Consider the following 21,229-nt stretch of genomic DNA (forward strand, 5'->3'; position numbering starts at 1 on the left):
CTGTTGATGGACATTTAGGTTGTTTCCATGTCTTGGCTATTGTAAATAGTGCTGCTATGAAATAGGGGTGCATGTATCTTTTCCAATTACAGTTTTGTCTGGGCTAGTTACACTACTCTTAAAATTTTTTTAATGTATGGTGTATTTATGATTATATGTGCTGCATTATTGAGTATATTCCTAGCAGGAGAGAAATTCCATTTTAATCAGACATTGTGAAAAACCAAATCCTACATTTAAAATTGTACCTGTCTGAAGATGAAAAGAATTTTCTGCACTCTAGTTAGTGATCTCTTACTTTTGAAACCTGGTTTCTCCTCCATGGCCCATATCCTTCCAGTGCCCAGCACCGGAGAACACATTCACGTCATCATGGGACAGCTGGCCTGCACTGTGTCAAGATGCCCGTGAGTCAGGAGCCAAACATGGGAATATTCCTGGAAACTACTCCCAAACTTGAATGGCTAGCTAGAACTTAACCACACACACAAGTGACTGCAAGCGCGTAAATGTATCCCACTAACCCAAAACTACATGTATTCTCAGTTTAACCTACTTGGTTCCCAGAATGCCTGCAGCCACTCCAGGGTCACCCTACAAGAAGGGAAGTGGGCCAGAGGGGAAGGCGGCATGGAGTGACACAGCGATCTTAACCATTTGTGGTGAAGACATCTTACTTTCACAAATTTTACAAAAACACATGACCTTGTGAAACGATGGTGAAGGGCCCCATGCAGGGCCTTTGGAAGGGGCCTGTGCAAGTGAGGGGACCTGAAGCTTTAGCTTCATTACTGTCGCAGTAAATCTGCTTCTGAGGATGGGAAAGAAACTCACTAGCTGCTGCTATGCCGAGGGTGAGCCTTGTGTACACACGCCTTAACTCAGCTGGTGAGGTGGCTATACATCTAGTCACCTGAAAGCAGAACGACCTGACTCTGAAAAGTCATTTCTGAACGAATAGTTATCTACTGTGCACCTCCTCGCCAAGGCACTGTGCTGAGGGTCAGGACATAGAGAAAACATGGACCCCTGATCTTGAAGGGGTCACTGTCCAGCCAGGTAGATCTCTGTACTCAGTGGCATGTGCTACGTGTGAGAAATGAACAGAGCTTTTAAGGGCACCCTAGCAGAGGCATGAGTTCCTCCAGACTTGAGGGTGTGGTAGAGGGAGGGAGGGAGGGAACATGGTTGGGAAGGTAGGAGGGGTGATGCCTGAGCTAAGTTTCAAGGTGAGGAGGGTGTAGGTAGGTGAGGAGGGTGTAGGGAGAGATGAGGGATAGGAATGCCCTTCAGCATTCTCCCTGGGCTGTGATAGGTCATCTTCTTTAGAGATTTCCTAAAGCCTGCAGGTGAATGGACTGGCCAGGTGGGTAAGAAGCATCCTGTGGGCAGAAGGAAGGTGGGGAGTATGTTCAGAGCCCTCACTACAGCCACACAGAGTGATGCAATCTCTAAGCACCAGTCTATTTTCCCATGAATGCACCCCCTGGTGGAGACACCTGGTAATACATGTACATTCAGACTGCGCCACTCTATTCACAGGTCCCAGGCTTTTAAGCCAGCAACTCGAATCCAGAGAGCTCTAAACTATGTGTCTATATTTTTATTTATAAATTTTGGAAAAGAGTTATAGTACTAATGTATTATATACTTTACTAAATATATGCAGATATAGAAATTAAAGATATGAGATATAAAAAATAAATCAAAATAAGAAAAATTTAGTATTTCCCCTCCTCACCCACTAGGACCATCTTGTATACTCATGGGGTGCATTGAATCATTTTGGAGCCCTGTGAAAATCAGTGTTGTCAAATTGTTCTTGAAAGCAGCATAGGTGGTTAAAAATGTAGACTCAGGAGTCAGCTGGCCTTTATGCGAATCCTGGCTCCACCACTTCCTAGCTGTGTGACAACCTCAATATTTCTTTCTTTAAAACACAAACAATAATAGTACACACCTCATAGAGTTCTTGGAAAGGCTAATTAATATAAAACATTGAATCAGTGCTTGGCACATGGTAAGCACTTGTTAAACATTATTATTTTCCTCAGTGCCACTATTAAAAACAACTTAAAATCTTTGGTTTTACATTGTCCTTAAAAAAACCCAGATGGGAGGAAAAGGAGAGAGAAGCCTGGAAGGACTTCCTGAAAAAGGTGACCCCCCAATCTGAATCAGAATTTTCAGAAACACATAGGAGTTTGCTGGGTGAAGGTGAAGGCAACAAGAGTCAGTTCAGCCTTTTCTTAGGTAAACTATACACTTTATTAACACTTTTTCAATAGATGCTGTTCTTGGCTCTTATGTCTCCTTCCTGTTATTCATTCTAAATCCTTCTCCAGAACCTCTTTGTTGTTTCCAGGGGCTTTTTCACTTACTGCCTACAGAAATGCCTGACTTTCGCTCACTCTCCCTCATGCATCTCAATTATTTCCATAATCAGAAAGTAAAACCAACCCACTTTCCAGCCTCCCCAGCAGTCGGTGGTGGGGGAGGGATGGCAATAAGACCCTTCTGTCCCAGAGGCGTAGGCGGAAGTCCACATGGTGGGCATTTCTTATTTCTTCTTGCTCTGCCCTATTCTTCCTGCCCCAGTGAGCTCACAGAGCCTAGAAGTGTAGTGCCTGTCTTGAAACCACAAAGATGAAAGGGTCACACTGAGACTGAGAAGGAGCCTGGGTTACTGAGAATTTTCCTGAACAGCTACACCAGCCCTGGACTTTTATATTAAAATATATATGCCTCTCCACCCACTGCAGAGCCGCTGTTTTGGAGGTTTCCGTTACTTGTTGACAAATACACTCACACATCCGGATTAACCATGTCAATAAGGGATGTCTAATAGAGATTGATGAAAAAAGGCCCATGGGAAAGGGTACGACCCCTGAGAAGCCAGGAAAATCCAAACCCTCTGAAACCCAAGAATTCAGAGGCTTCGACTACTTTGCTGCTGGTTATTGCTGCCATCTAGTGGCAATATTTTGGAACTAAAATTCTTTCTGGCCATAAACTCTGCAGATCTTCTTTCCTTTCCTCATTCATTCATTCATTCACTCACTTATGTGTTCATTCTACAAATACTTTATGAGGATGTACTATGTGTGGTGGACCCTGCTAAATGCAATAAGGAAATATAATAATGAGGGGGAAATCCAGCTCCTTGCCCCTTCAAACATACATACTTGGGGGGAGATAGCCACTAATCAAACTTAAAAATGGAAAAGTTCTATTAAAACAGAAAAAAAAAAGAAAAAGTTGGGAAGGATATAAGAGAAGAGCATGGTGCTATGAAAATCGTTGATAAGGATTTGACTTATAGGTGAGATGGGTAGGAGGTTAGAGAGGGTTTTCCTGAGGATGTGCCGATTGGCCTGAAATCTCAGGAAGAACCAGGTGAGACTGCAGTGAGAGCAGTCATGAAAGTGAGCTGCAACGAAGAGAGAGAGTATGTTGAATACAGGGGAATAAAAGGCCATGCATTTAGATATACTCTAAACAGTGTGGTTTCTGAACTGAGACTATGCTTGTGAATTGTGGTGACAATAGAATATTTTACCTGAGCATGAGCTGTAAAGGTATCAACTAACAGATCTATAGACCACTCCACCCAACAACAGCAGAATACATATTCTTCTTCTCAAGAGCACATGGAACATTCTCCAGGATAGACCATATGCTAAGCCATAAAACAAGCCTTGATAAATTTAAAAGGATTGAAATCATACCAAAGTATGTTCTCTGACCACAGTGGACTGAAATTAGACATCAGTGACAAGGGAGGGACTTCCCTGGTGGCAGAGTGGTTAAGAATCCGCCTGCCAATGCAGGTGACCTGGGTTTGAGCCCTGGTCCTGGAAGATCCCACATGTGGTGGAGCAACTAAGCCTGTGCACCACAACTACTGAACCTGTGCTCTAGAGCCCACGAGCCACAACTACTGAAGCCCACGTGCCTAGAGCCAGTGCTCTGCAACAAGAGAAGCCACCGCAATGAGAAGCCCACGCACCACAACAAAGAGTAGCCCCCACTCGCCGCAACTAGAGAAAGCCTGCATGCAGCAACAAAGACCCAATGCAGCCAAAAATTAATTAATTAATTAATTGATTGATTGATCAGAAAAAAAGAAATCAATGACAAGGAATTTTTGGGAATTCCAAGCATTATAAATTAAACAGTGCACTCCTAAATAACCAATGGATCAAAGAAGGAAAGCTACAGGTGGTTTGTGTCTTCAGGCATGAACAGGGGAAGGACTGCCCCAGTGAGTAGTAAGGCAAAATAAAGGTGCTTTCAGGTTATGACCCATGCGTTTTGAATATTCATTTTACCATTTACGTTTAAGCCACTACAAATCAATAAGTTAAAAGACAAACAAATAATTCATATTGAGATTTTATTATAGAATGTTAAAAATGCAGTAAACCTATCCACTAATGAATTAAAGTGAGAACTTTTCAGATAAGATATTTTATTAAAACTTGTTATTTTTATTTTAAGTTTTTATAAATTAAATATTACAAAGTCTCAAACTCCAGATATCATAATATGAATTATTTAAAGCCAACATACAATAATGGAATACTCATTTATGGCATAATATGCTTTATAATGTGACAATGTAGCTCTTTTTATAATAAAACAAAGTTTATGAAAGACCCCAAACAGCCTAAGACATCTTGAGAAAAAGGAAGAAAACCTGAGATATCACATGCCCAGACTTGAAACTGTACTACAAAGCCATCGTAATCAAAATGGTATGGTACTGGCACAAAAACAGACATAAATAGATCAATGGCACAGAATAGAGAGTCCCAAAATATGAGCAATTAGTCTACAACAAAGGAGGCAAGAAATATACTTAGGGAAAAGAGAGTCTCTTCAATATATGGTGTTGGGAAAACTGGACAGCTACCTGCAGAAGAATGAAACTGGACTACTTTCTTACACCATGTACAAAAATAAACTCAAAATGGATTAAAGATTTAATGTAAGACCTGAAATCATAAAACTCCTAGAAGAAAACAAGCTATAACCTCCTTGACATCAGTCTTTAGCAATATTTTTTTTGGATATGTCTCCTCAGGCAGGGCAAAAAAAGGGCAACAAAATAAACAAATGGGACTACATTAAACTAAAAAGGCTTTTGCACAGTGAAGGAAACCATCAACAAAATGAAAATGCAACCTACTGAAAGGGGAAAGAGATTTGCAAATGATATATTCAACAAGGGGTTGATACCCAAAATATATAAAGAACTACAACTCAATATCAAAAAGACAAACAGGCCATTTAAAACATGGGCAGAGAGCCTTAATAGACATTTTCCCAAAGAATATATACATATGGTCCACAGCACATGAAAAGATGATCAACATCACTAATCATCAGGGAAATGCAAATCAAAACCACAGTGAGATATCACCTCACACCTGTCAGAATGTCTATCAACAAAAAGACAAGAAACAAGTATTGGCAAGGATGTGAAGAAAAGAGAACCCTTGTGCACTGTTGGTGGGAGTGTAAACTAGTGCAGCCACTATGGAAAACAGTATGGAGTGTCCTCAAAAAATTAAAAATAGAACTACCATACGATCCAATAATTACACTTCTGGATATTTATCTGAAGAAAACAAAAACACTAATTTGAAAAGATATATGTACCCATATGTTCATTGCAGCACTATTTACAATAGCTATGGAAGCAACCTAAGTGTCCATTCATAGATGAATGGATAAAGAAGATATGTTATACATATATACAATGGAATATTACTGAGCCATAAAAGAGAATGAAATCTTGCCATTTACAGCAAAATAGATGGACCTGGAGAGTATTATGCTAAGTGAAGTAAGTCAGAGAGAAAAACAAATATCCTATGATATTACTTATAGTGGAATCTAAAAAACAAAACAAATGAAGAAACATAACAAAAGAGAACAGACTCATAGACACAGAGGACAAACTGGTGGTTGCCAGGGGGGAGAGGGGTAAGGAGGATGGATGAAATAGATGAAGGGGATTAAGAGGTACAAAGTTCCATCTATAAGAAAAATAAGTCACAGGGATGTAATGTACACATAGAGAATATAGTCAATAATATTGTAACAACTTTGTATGGTGACAGATGGTCACTGGTCCTATTGCAGTAATCATTTCATAATGTATAAAAATATCAAATCACTATGCTGTACACCTGAAAATAATATAATATTTTATGTTAATTATAAGTCAATTAAAAATTTTTTAAGTCTATGAAAAAAATACATTGACATAACATAAATGGAGTCAAGTAATAGTGTGTTATCAGTGAAATAAACACAGGCAGATGTCCATTCAGGAAGCTGTGAGACAAGGTCTAGGGCAATGTCACTGTGGACAGAGAGATGGAGATTCCCTATGGAACTATGTCAAGGCGAGTCAAGTCCATCAAAAATGGAGATGGCTTCGTTTTAAACACCGAGGGCAAGAACAAGGCATAAGTAAAAGTCCCAGGTTTCTGACGTGAGTGTCTAGGAGACTGGCAGGGGCATTTCACGAGCTAAAGAGAAGTGGGGGGAAGTGAGTGCATTTTGGAAGTGTTGAGTTTGAAGTGCCTGGGAGATACCACGTAGGGAGGAAATGGTAGACCATTATACCCATAAAAAGAAGCATTCAGTGAGGGAGGAGGAAAAGCAACAGGATGTGTTCTTCAAAAGGTAAGAGGAGGAGGGCTTGATCTCTTCTCCACATTCACAAAGCATGAAGAAACTGAAACTCCAGTAGCATTTAAACTTATTTGCGAATGTACCAATAACACAAAACTGAGTTGTGTGAAGGCAAGAACTGCATCTTATTCAATTCTCTGTGCTTTAATGAGCTTAGCACTTGGGGAGATTAGCAAATAGTTGGTGTTCAAAATATGCAGAAGTGATGCTGAAATGAATGAACAAAAGAAGAGGGACCCAGTGGAAGGGAAAGGCATTCCAGGTGCAGCCAGCAGAGTGAAGAAAGGTAGGAAGGGAAAAATAATTAAAGGGAAGCAATTATTCCTCCTTATTTTCAGGCTCCAGGATATCTCAAGCTGTGGACGAAAGCTCTTGTATATACAGCCAGCCCAACACAGTTCAGAACCTCATTCCTACAGGGGGGAAAGCCCTTAAAGGATTGAATGTAGCCTCTTGTGAGGCATATGATCCCTTGGTCTTCAGTATGCTGGCGTCTCATCAAGAAGAGATGGTTATACAAACGCATCTCCAGGTGGGGTCTCTGTGACTGAGATTAAGGTGGAATTAGATCTTTCTGGCCACTCTGGGAGGGCCAGTTTGTGAAAAAGTTTGCCCAACCTCCCCTCTACTCTCCAGCTAATCTCCCTAGCCTACTTCTCCTTTACTAAGTAACTATCCTCTTCTGTATTTGAACTCATGGGTTGTCTACAAGCTTGTTTATTATGGTCATTGCTGGTTACTTTTGCTTTGTTCTGATTTTTAATGAGTTCAAGTGATGGAACTGGTGGGGAAAGTGAGGTCATGTGCTTGAATGACGGGGATCAAAGTGGCCATCTACAAGTGTGGCTCATTTGTAAATCTGCAATTTTAAAAGGACCATTTCCAACACTCAGACATTGCTGGCTTTCAATCATATCCCCCCATATTTTGTTTATCTCAGGTTAAAAGTAAGGTGTAGTCTGGGTCAAAGTTTGTATGACCTTATTTTAATTATTGTTGCAAGATGTCAGACTGACGTTGGAACAGAAAGATACCTAGAGAAAGAACATTTTGTAAGATGTGACTTCTTCCATCCCCTGCTATAAATAATAAAGGGAGTTTCGATTTGTTTGAGACCCAGAAAAAATTTTTCCTGACTGCATCATAGATTTTCTGAAGATTTTTCTAGTAAATAAAAATAACATTTGTTCATCATATACAATTTATAACTAGAGAAAATGTATAAAAGAAAATGGAATCATCTGTAATTGCATCACATACAGGGAATTCAATGCGTCAATGTTCACATATTAGAGCATGCCCTAATAAATTTATTTATGTACAAAAATAAATAATATGCCATGATCTAAGGCACAATTATAGATTTTGCAATTAGCACTGCAATAAGAGTAACATCCCATGTCATTAAAATTTCATATGATCATCATCATAATTGTATAATATTTCCATCAAAAGGATGTACCATAATTCTTTTAACCTTTCATCTTTAGGTTTAAAACAACAAGGACCATTTTAGTGTATCAATCTTTGTCTGAATTTATGATCATTTCTACATTTATGGAATGGGTTAATAGTTAAATAAGTATGAACATGTTCAAGTCTCTTTGTGCTCAAATCGATCATTCTCTTAATAACTATAGTATTTGCCAAGCCATTACTCATGGCCAGGAACTATACAAGATGCTGGGGCCATAGCAGTAAACAGAAAAAGAATATCCCTTATCTATGAGAACATTATTTGCTACCGGGGGAGAGGGGCTTTTAAGTGTAAACAAATAAATAGCAAAACAAGAGCTAAAGAAGAAATTACAGTGTTAAATAGACAATGTGGAGGGAAGAGAGTGTTTAATGAAGGCCTCACAAGAAGATGACCTTCAGACAAATCGCCAGCCACTGTATCTTCTAGGGGAAGGGCATTTCAGACAAAGGGGACAGCAAGTACAAAGGCAAGAGCACAAGAAAAGATTTGGCCAATTTTATAAAGGAAGCGAAAGGAGACTGGTGTCCCTAGAATGTGTTTAGCCTTGGGAACAGTTCCATCTCAGGCTGAGATTTAGGTGCCAGATTTAGGCGCAGCACGGGACTAAGGGAAGGCTTTCTCCAAATTCATTGCATCATTCCAGGTTCACTTTTTTCTTTTGATCTGTGAGCAGCACTGCAGAGAGTATCTGAGGGTTCTGGAGAATACCAACTAATTTGAAGTTTTTAAGCCGGCAGAATTCCTGCTTGTTATTAATTTCCCCTTAGGCAGGAACAAGTAACGGTTGGCCACAATAAAGATGGCGGCAGCGGCCTCACACGGCAACGGCAACGCCGACGCCATTCATCAACTAGCGCGATAATATCATATAGTTCCGCCTTGCCGGTTTGACGTCACTTCCGGCCCCAGCCAGCGGCGTGCGCGCCCGTCTTCCGTCTTTGCGCTTGGATGTGGGGACGGAAGTGAGTGGACTCGGAGTCGCGCGGAGGAATTCCCAGGGAATGCGGCGCAGCAACATGGACAGGGCAGGCGGGAAGTCCGCGGCTGTTGTCGCAGTTGTGACTGAACCTCGGTTTACTCAGCGATACAGGGAATATCTCGAGAAGCAGAAACTCCTGGAGAGACAGCACCGTGTGGAAAAGATGCCGGATGGCACCGTGGCGCTGCCGGTGCTGGGAGAGAGCCTCCATGAGCAGCACCTGCGGGAGCTGAGGAATCGTGTGGCTCCAGGCAGCACCTGTGTGCTAACGCAGCTCCTGAATCCTGTTCTTTCAAAAAAGGCCCAGGCTTGTTCACCTGCCCAAAGGCTGTGTCTTGAGGTGAGACGCTGGGTAGAGGGCCGCGGAGTGACGTGGTCAGCTCAGCTGGAGGCTGATCTGCCCCGATCTTGGCAACGACATGGTGACCTCTTGTTGCTGAGTGAGGACTGTTTCCAAGCCAAGCAATGGAGAAATCTGGAACCAGAACTCTGGGAGACGGTTGCCTCGGCCCTTGACGTCCAGCGTTTGGCCAAACGAGGGCGGGTGTCACCGGATGGCACTCGAACTCCAGCAGTGAGTTTGCTGCTGGGCGACCATGGCTGGGTAGAGCATGTGGATAATGGGATCCGATATAAGTTTGACGTGACCCAGTGCATGTTCTCCTTCGGAAACATCACCGAGAAGCTTCGTGTGGCATCGCTGCCCTGTGCTGGAGAAGTGCTGGTGGATCTCTATGCAGGGATTGGTTATTTTACCTTGCCTTTCCTAGTTCATGCTGGTGCTGCCTTTGTCCATGCCTGCGAGTGGAACCCCCATGCTGTAGTTGCTCTGAGAAATAATCTTGAGCTCAATGGAGTAGCTGATCGATGCCAGATACACTTTGGGGATAACAGAAAACTGAAGCTCTCAAGCATTGCGGACAGGGTGAACCTGGGGCTGATTCCCAGCTCTGAAGAAGGCTGGCCCATTGCCTGCCAAACGCTAAGACAGGATGCTGGAGGCATTTTGCATATTCACCAAAATGTGGAATCTTTCCCAGGGAAGACTCTCCAGCCTCCTGGAAGCAGTGAAATGGAAAAGGAGTATTGGTCTTCTCCTCAGCAAATGATCACCAACCAGTTGAAAAATGGAGCTGCCAGAGATTCTAGGAGAAAAATGCTGTCAGCCACCACCAAGCCAGAGTGGCAAAGGTGGGCGGAAGCTGCAGAAAGTCGAATTGCCACTCTTCTTCAACAGGTGCACGGGAAACCGTGGAAGACACAAATCCTGCACATCCAACCAGTGAAATCCTATGCTCCCCACGTGGATCACATAGTTCTGGATCTGGAATGCCGCCCCTGTCCTCTAGTTGGCTAGAGAAGGTGGATCCTGAGACAGGAGGATCTACGTGTGAGTGGCCCTTAAAGCATCAACTCAGGCTGGGGCCTCACCCCTCTTGTCTCCTGGTAATCTATTTTAATATTTTGTGGCCCTAAAAGCAGGCTCTAAATCAATACATATTATTTCATTTGTCTTCCGTTAACACCCTACAGAATGAGCTACGTATCTGGGAGAAGTAGTGTGGCTCATTGAAATGAGGCCTGGCTGTGCAGTTGTGAGTTCTGAATTGTGACCTCAGTTCTATCTAATCTGGGGTACATGGTTCCAGTATTCCTTTGGCCTTGAATTTTCTCATTTGCAAAATGAGGGATTCTTGGCAAGGTCTCACATGGCTGTCACCTAATAAACAGTTATGCACAGGGCATTGGTTATTTTAGAGTGAAGGACACAGTGCTGTTTCCAAAATCACTGCAGCTACAGTATGGAAACTCACCTGGAGTGGGGCCAGGATGGAAGCAGGGAGACGGGCTAGGAGGCTTCTGTGGTGGTTCAGGCATGAGATGATGGTGGCTTGGACTAGGGTGGTGGCAGTGAGAGGTGAATGGATTTGAGAAATAAAATCGATGGGTCTAAGCAGTGGGGTCCAAAGCAAGGCATTCAAGTGGTGCTGCTTGGTTGTTATGACTGACTAAATTAGGGATGGAAGAGGACAAAAATTCCTCTAGTGTATTACCTCCATTCGTCTACTTTAGCATTCCTAAATGAGTAGGTGCGGGGAGGGTGTGTCTTAGGTTTATCATAGTAGAGAAAGTGTTAAGAATGACTGCTTTAAATGACAGGGCAGGGAAACTAGATTTCCAGCCTTAGCTTGTGCAGTAGCTGCCAATTGCTAGCTAATTTTTAAAGTTTGAATTAAAATCTTAGATTTTTACAGGCCTCAGACTGCCTTTCCATCTTCCTTCCCTGGCCGAGAACATCAGGGCCAACATAAGGAGCTCTAAGGAATGTGAGATGCTGTGCAGTTTTCCAAGCCTCCCCTTATTTTATGGCTGTCTGCCAGCGCCATTGTTTACTGTTGGAATGACTAAGTGTAAGGAATCACTGTTTACCTTTAGGATGACTAATTGTCGAGAATCAATTTTCAGAGCTTTGTTTTGGTGCACTTTGAAGTCATCTGGGCTTGTTTTCCTCTTGAAGGAAATACAGAAAAGTGTGGCTTGGTAGTTCCCTGGTGGCCTAGTGGTTAGGATTCTAGGCTTTCACTGCTGTGGCCTGGGTTCAGTCCCTGGTAGGGGAACTGAGATCCCGCAAGCTGTGTGGCGAGGCCAAAAAAAAGAAAAAGGATAAGTGTGGCTTTATCATGATTATGATTGTACCTGGCATTTGTCTGGCTGCGGTTGGGCTGGGCTGCTTGTTCTTCTCTTGCAGCAGTGCCAATAAGGACAGGATTGGTGCTGCTTGTGTTGTTCTGAAAATATTAAATGCCTACTATCAACATGAGCCACAGGAAATATGAAGAGGCATTAGATACTGTCTCTGAGGAGCTCCCAAGCTAGCAACAGACGTAACACAAATGCTGAAAGAGTCAGAACGCAGTAAGTGCCGTATGAGTGATAGCTCGTTGTAGAAGTGTAAAGGTGGGGAAGGAAAAAAAAGCTCTGAGAATTGAATGAGGAGGTCTTCAGAGAGGTAGTGTTTGAATTGGCTCTTAAAAACTGGGTGAGATTTTGTTAAGTGGAGTCAGGTGCTGGTTGAAGAGACTGACAGGTGCCAGAGTTTGGAAGCTCAGAGTGTTTGGAGCATTGCTATTAGATCAGTTTGGAACAGAAGAAGCAGTGAGAGATGTGCTGAAGATGGGGGTTGCTGTAAGGATTAAAAAGAACAGTGTCTTGTGCAGAGTAGGCCCCCAGGAAATATTGGCTATCATGTGACCCCGCAGAGGGAGCCTGCTAGATTCCATTCCCATCCCACAGAATGGCCTTCCTGCGTTTGCCTTCATCATTTCACACCCTGGGTTTCTTCTCACACCTGTGCCTACAGCGTTCTCTCCTCAAGCTAAAGATGGCAGGCGGAGCTTGAGCCAATCCAGGGGGAGAAACAATGAGGAAGATGAGTCAGGGAGCCACATGTCCAGGGGCTGAGGAGTTAGCTTCCTGCCATAAGCTGTGGGAGAGGCAGCTGATGTCACGTGCACCCAAATGAATTCATTCAACTTGTTATACGTATCAGGCCCTGAGTGTTAGCGGGGAAAGAAGATTGACATGGGCTCTGCCTTCGTGGCATTTAGGTTCCACTCATTCAGCTCCTGGCTCCTCTACTTTCTATGTGACCTGAGGCAAGTCATGAATCTCTCATGATTTCGTTTCCTCGTCTGTATGCTGGAGTTAACAATTGAACATATCCTGAAGGGAGGTTGTTTGGTTTAAATGAGTTAAAATAAGTTAACTGTCATCACAGTGACTGGTATATCGTGAATATTTCAGTCTTTGTATGAGGGGAACTACCATTTCCCAATTTGGCTGTGAGGGATTGCTGCACATCTGCTTTACTTACAGCAGAATGACTTTATTTTGAAAGCCATTCACTGGTTTATTAGGATGTTCTGTGAATTTCCCCATCAGGCACTGTGCGGAGGGCCAGGGACGTAGAGGTGAGTAAACCTGAGTCCTGCCCACAATGGAATCACCACCTGGTGACACGGACACAGATGAAACAATGTCAGTACTATGTACTAAGTGCACATATAGAAACAAATGGGTTTTTACAGGCACGCATAGGATCTGGGTTATGGGAGGTGGAGAGGGTGGCTGGGAAGGTGGGAGCAGGGATGCCTAAGTTGAGAGTTAAAGAGTGAGCAGGAGTTACGTGTGATGGAAGAGAATAAGGGTCCCTTAAGCCTTTTCTCCACCTGAGTATATCCATTTACAGTACAGTTTTCTCCAAGCACCTGCTGGATGGCCTGACCCGGAAGAGACATTTAGTGGAACCAAGGGGAAAAGACTGAAGGGGTCAGGAGGCTCAATGCGTCCTTACAAATTCAATCCAGGAATTTGTAAAAGCTCTAAAGGCTTCCTTTGCGGGCATTAGTATTAGTTGCTGATTAATGTACCCACCTGATGGAGAAGTTGGGATTAAAAAACAATAATAATGATTTTATCAAACTCCCTCGACCGTGAGCTGCTCTATTCATTCACTCCATAATTTTAATAAATTTCATGCATGTATTAATACACGAGTATAATGTATATATTTAAAATATACAAACAGAAATTTAAAACGATGAGACACAAATATATAGAAAAAGCATTTTTAATTCAGTTTCTTCCACCCTGGGGACACGTGTGAGAAGAAACCCAGTATATGTCACTCTGAACAGCCTCAAGGTGCAGCCACTTCACATGGGCAAGCCATAAAACTAGTCATTTTCAAACTAAACTATTATTTTAAATGATTAAAACTATTTTCATATTTTTAAAAGCATTTTTGAGTTTTGTTCTGGAATACAGTTAGGTTACTTGGAAACAGTTTGGTCTTTTTGAGTCTTGCTTTTAAGCATTTGTTAGAGCAGCATATAGTCTAGGATTAATTTTTTTCCATTATTGAAGCAGGACCTTTCTTCGTTCTCTGACGCCTTGTGAATTATGAGATTTTCCACTCTTGCTGTACGTAGGAACAGGAATTATCCACCACCCTGTGTGGTGTGAGCTCTTGAGTATTGTTTCCTATTATCCTTTCTGGTGGGTCTTTTGTTGGCTTTTGGTAGTTTCCTATCATGTGGGCTGATCATTACTCAGCTGAAAACTTTTAAGGGAATGGTCAGCAGATCTCTGGAGTTCCCTCTGTGTGTGGCTTTTTCCTCCCTGGCATTCTACCCTGTGAACTCTACTTACCTGGGCTCCCAGGACTCACCTCCTCACCTCAGGGAGTCAGACTGCTGGCCTCCACTCCATCCTCATGCCACAGCCTGGAAAACTTCTCCAGGCTGTAAGTTGGAGCAATTGTATGGCTCGCCTGGTTTGTTTTCCACCTCTCATGGACCATTGCTCTTCATTGCCTATGTCCGATGCCTTGAGGGCTGTTGTTTCATAAATTTTGTCAATTTTTTTTTAACTATTTAGAAGTTTATAATTGTTTTGACGTAAATGTACTAGCTTTCACAATCATTATTATTGATGAAATTCACTCTAGCAATAATATACATACTTCAGCTGACAATGTTTCAACATGTAAAGCACATAAGAATTTCTTGCTACAATTATGTTTAGAATTATGTTAGAATTACCTATATTATAAAATGAATATTAAAATATTAGCAATGATATCTTTCTGATTAGATATGATAATAACTTGCAAGATTTCCTGACCAACAATCACAATTTCAGAGAGGCCAGAAACAGTGAGAAAATAGGTATTTGTCTCTTTGGGTTTTTTTTTTTTTTTTTTAAAGAAATTCACGTTCTTTTATTTATTTATTTATGACTGTGTTGAGTCTTCGTTTCTGTGCGAGGGCTTTCTCTAGTTGCGGCAAGTGGGGACCACTCTTCATCGCGGTGCGCGGGCCTCTCACCATCGCGGCCTCTCTTGTTGCGGAGCACAGGCTCCAGACGCGCAGGCTCAGTAATTGTGGCTCACGGGCCCAGTTGCTCCGTGGCATGTGGGGTCTTCCCGGACCAGGGCTCGAACCCGTGTCCCCTGCATTGGCAGGCAGATTCTCAACCACTGCGCCACCAGGGAAGCCCTCTCTTTGGGTTTTTAAAGGTCAAGGTTGAATCCAAGGTAAGTAGAAAATATTGAATATGAGGCTAAAACTGAATTTTGGTATAACACACACATATTAGGTAGGTAGGTAGATACAGATGGATAGACTGTCCTAGTTTCCCTTTTTTTCTTTTAGTAATTGAATTTTATTTTAAAATCAAAGCTAAACGTACAGTTTCAAAATTCAAATAAAAGTAGCAAAACTTTATGGAAAAAACAAAGCAGTTCTGCAGCACCATGGTGAAGCAGCTGTCCTGCAGCTCCTTTCCCTTCACTTTGTGTGTCTACTTTCAGCACTTTCAAATGGGCCTATGTGCCAAAGGAGATGCAGGACCTAACCTACATGTACCAACAGGAGCCATGAGAGTCTGTTGAACTGGGTGCTGAGGGTGTGGGATGGGAAGCAGTTTGCATTCATATAGGACAGAGAACAGTACTTGCCCACCCTCTATCATAATATAGTCGGAAGAGATCTAGACCATCTGAACCTTCCACGGAATGTCACACTGACCTCTTACATTCATGACATCATTACTACTTGGGCCAGGTAAACAATAAGTAGCTAGCATATTATACTCCCAAGGATAGGAAATAATCACTAATAAGAACAAGCAACCTTTTACATCAGTGAAATTTTTAGGGTCCAGTGGTCTGCTTGAATGTCAAGATGTCTCCTTCGTAGTAAAGAACAAATTTTTGCATCTCACTCATTTTATCAATATTCTGCCACCAAGAATGCACATCAAGCTCCAGGCTTCTTTGTGGGAATTCAGAACTTGAGAATACTGCTCTGACTCATATACTGGGTGACTGGAAGGCTGCCAGTTTTCAGTGGGATCCAGAGCACATAAAGGCTCTGTAGCAGGTACAGGCTGCAGTGTAATTAGCCGTACTGCATGGGCCATTCCATACAGGAGATTCTACGGGACAAGAGTATCTGTGATTAAGCATAGCAGCCATGGGAGTTTATGGCAAGCTCCAACTGGAGAATCGCAAGGTAGACTTCTAGGTTCTGTAGCAAGGCCAAAGCATCTGCAGTGGAGAACCACACGTCATTCAAAAATGGCTCCTTGCATGCTGATGGGCCTTGGTAGGAACTGAGCATCTCATGGGACATCAAGTAACCCTTCATGAGCTAGGTTTTGTCAGACCCACCAAGTCAATCCATCATAAGGTGGAAGTGGTACACCTGGGATCGGTGACAAGTAGGGCCAGGGGAAATGAATAGGTACATAGGCAGGTGGTCCAGACTCCCGTATCATACGTATAACTCTTGAACCAGGGTCCCTCCCTCAGTTCACAACTGTGGCTGCTTGAGAGGCTCTTTTGTCTAGCTGATTCAGGACAAAAAAGCCCAAGCTAAGTTCACCGATGGGTTTATTGGAATATGGGTTCAAAACAAAAATAGACTTCTGCCCTACAGCCCAAATCAGGAGTGCTGTTAAAAGACAGGTGAATTCTCCAAAAAGGCAGAATTTGGGGCAGTATTCCTGGTCATCCACTTTGTGTGGAAAAAGAAGTGGTTTGAAGTAAGAGTATATCTTCTTGGCAAGTGGCAGATAAGTTGGCTAGATGATCAGGGGCCTGGCATGAAAAAGATTAGATCAGGGACAGGGAAGCCTGGAGAAGAAGCAGTGGAGAAATCTGCGGGATTTGGCACATGAGTAAAGAACTTTGTGTTGTATAACAATGCCTACCAGGGATAATCCACCACAGAACAGGCACTCAACAACCAGGTAAACAGACTTGGCCAGTAACTTAAGCAACCGCAGCCATCAGCTGTCCCAGTACTGGCACAATGGGCTCATGTACATTGTCATGTCCCAGGGATGCAGGTGAGCAAGAGGCCAACAGCATGGCTTCCACTCACCAAGTGGCCACTCCCTCGTGTTCAGCACTGAGCCCTTGATACAATAACATCCCTCAAGGAAACCAAGCAGCTACTTGGTAGCAAGTTGATTACATCGGGCTCCTATCCTGGAAGGACAGTGACTGACCTTTACTAGAATCTTCCCGTCTCCAGGTATGAGTTTGCCTTTCCTGCCCACAAGATGCTGGCCAGACTACTTGTCCAAGGGTTTACAAGTGTTTGGTCCATCAATATGTATCCTGCATAATATTGCCTTTGACCTAGGGACCTACTTTACAGCAAAGGACTGTTTCATGACCATGGGATTCACTGGTCCTATCACATACTACAGAGTCTAGAAAATGCTGGCCCGATGGAGTGGTGAAAAATCCTTTTGAAACTGCAGCAAAAGCTTGGACGATGTGAAGATGGGATGCTGTCCACCAGGACTCAGTATACTAAATCAAACTCATTATATAGTGCCATGTCCAGTATAGACAGAAAGTGCAAGTCTGGGAATGAAAAAGTAGAAATAGAATTCCCCTTGTAGGCTAAATAATGGCCCCCCAAATACGTCCATGTCCTAATACCCAGAACCTGTGAATATGTGATCTTACATGGTAAAAGGGACTTGGCAGGTGTGATTAAGTTAAGATGGGGAGAATAGCCTTGATGATCCAGGTGGACCCAATATAATCTCAGAGGTCCTTGTAAGAGGGAGATGGGAGCAAGTAGTAGGAGATCTGATAACCAAAGCAGGAGGATGGAGTGATGTAAGGAAGGGACCATGAGCCAAGGAATGTAGGCAGCCTCCAGAAATTGAAAAAGGCAAACGGATTCTCTCCCAAAGCCTTCAGGAGAAACACAGCCTTGTTGACACCTTGATTTTAGATTTCTGATCGCCGTAATTTAAGAGAATAAATGTGTTGTTTTAAACCACGAAGTTTGTGGTAATTTGTCACAGCAGCAGCAGGAAATTAATACACCCACTTTCTGTCTCCACTGATCCACGTGTTTCCCATCCCCACAGCTCTGCTCTAGAGCAGCGCTCCCCAGCCTTTTTGGCACCAGGGACCGGTTTCGTGGAAGACAGTTTTCCCACGGACTGGGGGGATGGTTCAGGCAGTAATGCGAGCGATGGGGAGCGGCAGATGACACTTGCTCCCTTGCCAGCCGCTCACCTCCTGCTGTGTGGCCCGGTTACTAATAGGCCCGGGGGTTGGGGACCCCTGCTCTAGAGGGCTGGTTCCTATCAGGGGAACTGTTTCATCAGGAGACACAGTTAATAGATACATTAAACTTTAACCTACTGAGGTTTCCCAGTACTTTTAGGCTCCTTGTGCCGAGAGACCAGCAGACAAGAAAGAATCACCATCCTGGTTGGAGTAATTGAATCTGATCAGGAGGAAGTGGAGTTACTGACAATGAGGGCAGAAAGGAATATATTTCACACTCAATGCATCTACTAGGGTGTCTCTTTGATACTTTCCTACCCAATATCAGGAGTAAAATGGGCAACTTCCAAAATGGCAGAATAAGGACCTCTAAAAACTGGCTCTTCCATAAAAAGCAATGAGAACACTGGCAAAAATTGTCAAAATCAACCTTTTCAGAATTCTAGAAACTAAAGGCTTGCGACAATCTAAGGAGCATTCATTCAAGAAAAACAGCTAAGTCTTGATTAAAAAGGAAAGCTTCTGGCTTTTTAACTTGCTCTATTCCCACCCCCTCACCTCTAATACAATGTTAAATTGTTCCTAATTTTAGGGAGAATGCCTCTACTGTGTTTCACCATTAAGTTATATGCTGTCCTTAGGTAGTATCCATAGAGTCCCATTATAGTGCTGTTTTTAAAAAATCATCCTTTTTCCACTGCACTGTAGTGTCACTTTTATGATAAATCAGGTGATTGTATATGTGTGGGGCTATTTCTAGACTTTCTCTTCTGTTCCATGGGTCAGTTTTTCTATCCATGTACCACCAATACCATCTTGTCTAAATTAGAGCCTTAGAATAGGTCCTGATATGATACTGTAAATCATTCAACTTTGTTCTTTAAGATTGCATTAGTTATTCTTGACCTTTTGCATTTTCTTACGGATTTTAAAATCAGCTTGTCAATTTTTTGAAAACAAATCCTGCTGAGATTTTTTGGGGGGGAGGAATTACATTGAACCTATAAAGTAAAACTGACATCTTTGCAATATTGCATCTTTCACCTTGAAGCTTTTGTTCTACTCATTTGGGTGTAGCTATGAAATGAGAAGTGATTATCAGAAGCCTGGATGACAGGATCCCGTCCAGGGTGAAGGATCCTATATTTCCCGTCTGTCAGAGGGATACTATATACATCTCCTCTAGGTTCCCTGCCTTGACAGATGTTTTTAACTTAGTATTACTTGTACTCTTCCTCTCAGCAGTATCTAATCCCTCAGATTATTCTTAACCATCACCTTAGATGACTAACATATTTGAGCCTATCATATATTTATATCCTAATATAAATTCAGTACTACTGAATGGTTATCACATATAACAACCCAAACTAATAAACAGTATCTTCACAGTACTAACACAGTATTGTGTTAGTATCATAGGGGTTCCAATGAGTATTTCTCCTATAATCTGTTTACCATATACCATACTAAGTACTTAAAACATATTGTTTTAATTTGTGTAACAAGCATGAGCAATTACTTGCAGAGGATCAGATCTTAGGCTGTGGAATCTGAAAAGTGTGAGTTAGAATCCTGCCACTCTTAATTGCCTGTGTCCTTGGACAGGGTTGTGGAGGATTAAATTGGATAATACATGTTATATGTTTTATATCTTATCTGACATTATTAACCTTTTTTTCTCTTTTTCCCAGATGAGGATACTGAAGATTAGAGCTTAAGTACATTGTCTAGAGACAGAGAACTAGTGAGAAGCAGAAGTGGGTAAGCATACTGCCAGGCATATAGAAAGTGCTCAGTAAATGTTGAATGAATGAATGAATGAATGAACCAAAGTCAGTCAGTATGTACTCAACGTTGACTCCAAATGCCACTATATGCTCTCATGTTTCCTTTGTTAACTAAACAACAACAGAATCTTCCTATTCATTTGGCATTTACAAAACCAGAAAATTCAAATAGCTGAATTTCCATGAGCATATCTATAATTTACTTTAATGAATGAGAAAAACTATAAAGTAATTTAGGATCAGAGATTATTTTCCAAGTAGTTCCCAAGGTCTGAGATAAAGTTATGGTATGTATTTATCCTTTTTGGGGCTATCAATACCTACCCTTCTTCCAGCATCCCCACCTTCCGTTTGAAGGAAGTACATAATACATTGGCAGGGAGGGCTGGGGTGGGTAATTCTAAGTGCTTGTTTCCTGCTGCTTTCTCCCACTAAGGAAGCTGCTTGTACCTGCCCTCTGGTACAGCTTGGGTACAGAAACATGGTCCAATAAGCTTGACCAATTGCATAGTCACTCTTGGAACTTGAAATCCTGAAGAATAATTAAAATAATTCTTTAATAAATTCCCTTTTTGTTTAAGATAGCCCAGAATCAGTTCCTGTTGCGTGTAACAAAGACTTGGCTGATGTAAGTATCAACCGAAAATTGAAAGTAGTTTTTACACATTCTACATCTAAAGGCTTTTTAGAGCTACTAAAAGCCTTCTGAACCATTAAAGCCAAATGAACAGATTGTTATTTTTGAACATAGGTAATTTATGAATACACACACACACACAGCCACCCCACATACTGTTCTGGGTAGACTCAATTTAATATATACCTGAGTTGTGCAACATTGAAATCAATGTAGAAGCCAAAGAGATTAGATTCAGTGAACTGCAGCTATTTCTTTGAAAGCTTATCTTTTATCTTAAAAATCCCTAAAAGCATTCTAAAAACTACCTCATTAATGTAAATTTAGATTTAAGGTAGTATTTTAAAGTACTTGCCAGGATCTTATTCAAACCTTCATTTTATAGATGGAGAGAGTGAGACCTAGTGAGTTTAAAGAGACATGCTTGAAGTCATATGTAAGCTAACTGTGCCACCACTCCTGAAAGTTCTGGGTCCAAGGTGGAAGTTAGTTTTAATGAGAAATTCTTATACTAATAAAACTTGTGCATCAA

At 42.1% G+C, this 21,229-nt stretch overlaps 1 protein-coding gene across 1 annotated transcript in view; it reads left to right on the forward strand.

Annotated features, from left to right (window-relative positions):
* Positions 1 to 21,229, forward strand: part of TRMT12 (tRNA methyltransferase 12 homolog) — a 25,797-nt gene continuing 4,568 nt past the window's right edge. Inside the window, 3 exon segments of the mRNA XM_082433207.1 lie at positions 1 to 10,504; positions 10,507 to 10,613; positions 19,965 to 20,034. Of these exon segments, the coding sequence (XP_082289333.1) occupies positions 9,190 to 10,504; positions 10,507 to 10,613; positions 19,965 to 19,991 (1,449 nt within the window). The 5' untranslated portion in view covers positions 1 to 9,189 and the 3' untranslated portion in view covers positions 19,992 to 20,034.

The sequence above is a fragment of the Balaenoptera physalus genome (genome assembly GCF_965194825.1).
Source record: "Balaenoptera physalus genome assembly, chromosome: 17".
NCBI classification, from domain to species: domain Eukaryota; kingdom Metazoa; phylum Chordata; class Mammalia; order Artiodactyla; family Balaenopteridae; genus Balaenoptera; species Balaenoptera physalus.